At 61.9% G+C, this 4948-nt stretch overlaps 1 protein-coding gene across 1 annotated transcript in view; it reads right to left on the bottom strand.

Moving 5' to 3' along the window:
• FZD8 (frizzled class receptor 8) overlaps positions 1–2058 on the bottom strand; it is a 6064-nt gene extending 4006 nt beyond the window's left edge. The window contains exon 1 of the mRNA XM_012660912.1: positions 3–2058. Within this exon, the coding sequence (XP_012516366.1) occupies positions 3–1234 (1232 nt within the window). The 5' untranslated portion in view covers positions 1235–2058. The remainder of the gene's footprint in view (positions 1–2) is intronic.
• Between the last annotated feature and the right edge of the window lie 2890 nt (positions 2059–4948).

The raw sequence follows: 4948 nt of genomic DNA, 5'->3' as shown, positions 1-4948 counted from the left end.
ACGAGCTGCTGCTGGTGACCGGAGGCAGCGAGTAGTCGGGCAGGGCGTCGTCCACCGCCGAGCCGCCCGAGCCCCCGGGCGCGCCCTGCAAGTGGAGGGCGTGCTCGCCGGCCGGGTACAGGGAGATGGGCTGCAGGTGGCACTCCGCCGCCGCCGCGCCGCCCGCGCCCCCCGCGCCCCCCGCGCCCGGCGCGCCACCGCTGCACGCCACCTTCTCGTGGCCCGCCACCAGGCGCACCAGGTAGCCGACCGACACGAAGAGGTAGCAGGCCGAGAGGAAGATGATGGGCCGCTCGGGGTACTTGAAGCGCTCCATGTCGATGAGGAACGTGGAGACGGTGGCGAAGGTGGACACGAAGCAGAGCACCGACCACAGGCCGATCCAGAAGACGGTGAAGGCGCGCTCGTCCTGGCTGAAGAAGGGGTTGTGGCAGGGCAGCGCGCAGTTGGCGATCTGGCCCGTCTTGACGCGGTTGTAGAGCGGGTGCCGCTCGCTGGACACGCTCACCATGGGCGCGCGGCACTGGCACCCTGGTTCGCAGGGAGCCGCGCCGCCGCCAGGGGGCCGCGCCTTCCCGCCGCCGCCGCCGCCACCGCGAGCTGGGGGCGCCGCCGCGTCCCCGCCGCCACCGCCCCTGCCGCCGCTGCCCCCGCCGCGGTGCGGGGGCCTGGCCCCCGGAGGGCGGCCGTGGCCGCTGCCAGAGGGCGGCTGCTCGCCGGGCGGCGGCGGCGGCAGGCGGCGCGGCGGGCTGGGCGCGGCCGTGGTGAGGTCGGTGCGGTTGTAGTCCATGCACAGCGTGTCGGGGTTGCCCTGCTCGGGCAGCCGGTCGCAGCGCATGCGGTCGGGCCAGGCGAAGCCGTACTGGCGCATGAGCGGCGCGCAGCCGGCCTTGGCGCGCTCGCACACAGAGCGGCAGGGCGGCAGCGGCTTCTTGTAGTCCTCCAGGCAGATGGGCGTGTACATGCTGCACAGGAAGAACTTGAGGTCAGGCGAGCACTGGATCTCCACCAGCGGCCAGAACTGGTGCACCTCCAGGCCCGCCTCGTCCTGCGTGTCGTGGTTGAACTGGTTGGGCATGTAGGTGTAGTTGTAGCCGATGCCCTTGCATAGCGGCACGGTGATCTCTTGGCACGCCAGCTCCTTGGCCGAGGCGGCCGCCGCGCCGCTCGAGCGCTGCAGCAGCGCCAAGGCGGCCAGCAGCGAGGTCACTTCCAACAGGTAACCCCACTCCATGCTGCGCGCCTCGGACCCGTGCCCTCGCCCTGCAGGCGGCGCGCAGAGGGGCGCAGAGGGACCCAGCGAAAGAGCCGGAGAGGGGGAGAGCGGGGACCTGCCGGGTCTCCCTCCTGCCTCTCCCGGGAACGGGGGGGGGGGCTGCCGATAATCTAGCCCCTTCTCGGGGTGCGTCCGCAGCCTGGGCAGGGGCCTTCTGCACCTCCTTTCCGCCGCTCCAGGGATTTGAAGGTGGCTGCGGGCGCGCGCCACAGTCCTGGGGGTCTGTTCTTCCTACTCCGGGGCGCGCTCAGCCCTGGCGGAGCGGAGTGGCCGGCCCTCGGCTCATCGTCCCGCACTCGCTCGCTTCGTCTCCCGCGCGCCCGGCCACTTCTCCGCGCAGCGCCCGGCGGCGGTGACTTTGCCGGGCACAGAGGGCGGCGGCGCAGCAAGTTTCCTCTCGGGCCGCGGTGCGCAGTCAAGATGGCTGGGCCGGGCTGCTGGCCGCGCCGGGTCAACCCTGGCGGCCCCCTCTAGGCCCCGGGGGGCTCATGCCCGCCCCCAAGGCCGCGTCGCTGCTGCCGGAGTTCGGGACCCGCCTCTGCCGAGACCGCCGCCCTCGCTCTCCGACGTCCGTCCGTCAGTCCGTCCTCCGCCGGGACAGACGGACCTGCCTCCGGTGAAAGTCCGCGCCGTGCTCCGGCCGCAGTCGCACGCGGTGCAAGCAGTCCCCTTCTCGCTGGACACAGGCAGATCCAGGCTAGAAGGCGGAGCGGACACCTGAGTGGCGCGGCCCGCACCCAGCCGCCGCCGCCTCCTCGGCGGGAGCAGCGCCCTTCGCCCAACTTCCCGGCTCCAGCCCCGCTGGCGCCTCGCGGCTGGCTCATGAATATTTATACGGCGCGGACTCGGTCTCCGCCCCCGGCGCGGCGCGCCAATCGCGGGGCAGCGGGGCGGGGTCTAAGCGCGGTCCAGGCCCCGCCGTCCTTAAGGCCGTCCCCGAGCGTCCGCGCCGCCCAGCGCGCGTTCTGCGGATGGGGAGTTTGGGTAACCTTGGGATTGACCGCGGAGAAAGAGCGTTCGCCACCACGGTCCCCACGGCGCTCAGTGCGTCTGAGGTCTCGGTTCCAGTTCCCCGAGTCCGCACTTTGGGGCTGGGACGGGGGTTCACGTAGCGCCACCTCCCCGCCCCGTGTCAAACCAGTCAGCCCCCTGCCTACTGCCCTCCACGAATGCGGGGTCCTGCGGGCGTGGGCGTCGCGCGCATCTCTGCGGGCCGGGCGGCGCCGAGGCCCCGCGGCAGGCGAGGGGGCTGGGGTCTGTCGTGGCCCAGCGCTGCGGGGGACCAGGGGTGGGTGTCTTTCTTGGGGTTCTCAGAATGATAGTTTTTGAGGTTTGGAGATATGGGGCGGGGGGAGTGGAGCGACCGCGGCTCACCCTAGACGATGGGGCTGCTCCGGGGGCGGCCCGGAGGAGGGGTCCGGGGGAGGTGCCCGGGAGCCCAGCCGCGGGCGCGCGGGGGCGCCGGGGACAAGTGGCCGCCCGGGCCTCGCTCCCGCCCGCGCTGCGGGACCCGAAGGAGCCTGTTTCCTTTGCTGGAGAGTGGGGCGATCAGAGCCCCGATCTCGAAGGGGGTTTTGACAGTTAGTTGGGATGACATATGTAAAGCCTTGGGACACAGTGCTTTCTTATGACACACCGTTCCATTTCCCCTTCAAAAACCCAAACCAAACAAAAACTTAGAAATAGGACAGACTGCAAACTCTTGCTGTTGGATTCTCGCTCTTCGCCTCGTACTTTGAAAACACGTTCATCCATCCGAAGTTCACACGCTTTTGCCAGAGCCTCCGTGTCTACGGTGGGGGGCGGGCTGCGCCCTGGCGCGGACGGGGGACGCGTATCCACGCTGCGCACCGGGCCGCGGCCGCCCCGCGCTGCTCCCGCCCCGCCCGCTCCGCAGCCTCCCGAACCGGCCAGGGGGGGCGCGGGCGGGCGAGGGCCGGCGGCCTGGCAGGTTCATTTACGCTTGTTAGGGCGTCCCAGGGGGTTGTCTTTCTCCTAGAATGGAGTGTTTATTTTTTAATTGATGTGCTGTTTCATTTAGCGCTTGTATGGAACTCATGCTGGGGCTGTAATTACTGTAATCTCGGGAACAAGCATTTCAGTTAGCCAGGAGGGTGGCAAGATACGCTCTCTCTCCCCCTTCCTCTCCCTCCTCCCCTCCCTTCTCTCTCCTCCTCCTCTCTCTCCCTCCTCCTCTCCCTTTCTCTCTCTCCCTCCTTCCCTCCCTTTCTCTCTCTCTCTCTTTTTCAATAGTTTTGCTGTTTGTCAGGTTTCATACCGGAACAAGTAGAGCGAGCTAGAGAAAAGAAGTTGCTGGGGACGTGGGGACAGAGAAAAAGAGTTAAAAGTACATTTGAGGCCAGTTCATGATTGGGGGTCGGGGGGGGCTGCTAGTGGTGGTAGTTGGGGGTGATCTGTTTAAAAACAATTGGGAGGCCGAGGCGGGTGGATCGCTCAAGGTCGGGAGTTCGAGACCAGCCTGAGCAAGAGGGAGACACCCCCCCCCTCCGTCTCTACTAAAAATACAAAGAAATGATCTGACAACTAAAAATATATATACAGAAAAAATTAGCCGGGCATGGTGGCTCATGCTTGTAGTCCCAGCTACTCGGGAGGCTGAGGCAGGAGGATCGCTTCAGCCCAGGAGTTTGAGGTTGCTGGGAGCTAGGCTGAAGCCACGGCACTCTAGCCTGGGCAACAGAGTGAGACTCTGTCTCAAAAAAAACACCAAAAAAACCCAAAAAAATGAAAAAACCATTGTCACAAAACAAAAATAACTAGAAGTATTTGTATAACATATTGCTTGAGCCAATGGAATCTCTGTCTTCCTCTCTCTGCTGTCTCTAGCTTAGTTTAGCAACCTCGTTATGAACCACATTTCAAACAGACAGGCAGAAACACCTCCACTGGATTTTGGGCAAGTTCTGTGTTTTTCGCCCTTCTAAGAATATCCACCAGGCTATATCCACCAGTCACCATCTTTTTTTTTTGAATTGAAGTCTAGTTAGAACCTCTTTATACTGAAAAACAAACAATACTTCCTTCCCACTTTTGTTTTGGAAAAACTAACTCCATAGGAATTCGAAAATCAAAGGCTGCAGAAATATTAGATGATTCAGCAGAAAATGGACTATTCAAAAATGCAGACTCGACCTTTACTTGGTTGTTTTTTTTTTTTTCTTCTTTTTTTAAAATCGGTTCCGTTCCTCTCTCCTACAAATTGGAATTCCAGTTTGTGGTATGTTGAATGTAGAAAGTCGCCTATCTCTTTAGTTGGTGCCTTGTTCATAGAGGGCTCTTCTAGAACATTAAGCCGGGCATAATTCCCGGAGTTGCTCTGATCTGAGCGCAGAAAGCCCCCTTCAAGACCACCAGGGGCGCTGCATTGCCCAGACCACGGTGGGAGGAGCCAGTTTCGAAAAGCAACACAGATGGTGGAAAATTTCTCCTGCCTTTCTTTCTCAGGGAAATGTCAAATAGTGAAGTTTAGAGTTACACTATATAAATTTGCTAGAATTAGGTGAAAGCAAACTGACATTTGAACATTGAAACTGAAAATAGTTGATTCTGGCTCTTAATTGGCTTTAATTTTTTTTCCCTTTTATTCTTTTGAGACAAGATGAAGGGTTTGATGATGTGGAATGTGGAAATTTTTGCTAAGTATATTAAGCT

The sequence above is a fragment of the Propithecus coquereli genome, unplaced genomic scaffold, assembly GCF_000956105.1.
Source record: "Propithecus coquereli isolate 6110/MARCELLA unplaced genomic scaffold, Pcoq_1.0 Scaffold69, whole genome shotgun sequence".
NCBI classification, from domain to species: Eukaryota; Metazoa; Chordata; class Mammalia; order Primates; family Indriidae; genus Propithecus; species Propithecus coquereli.
This window is presented reverse-complemented; position numbering and strand designations above follow the sequence as displayed.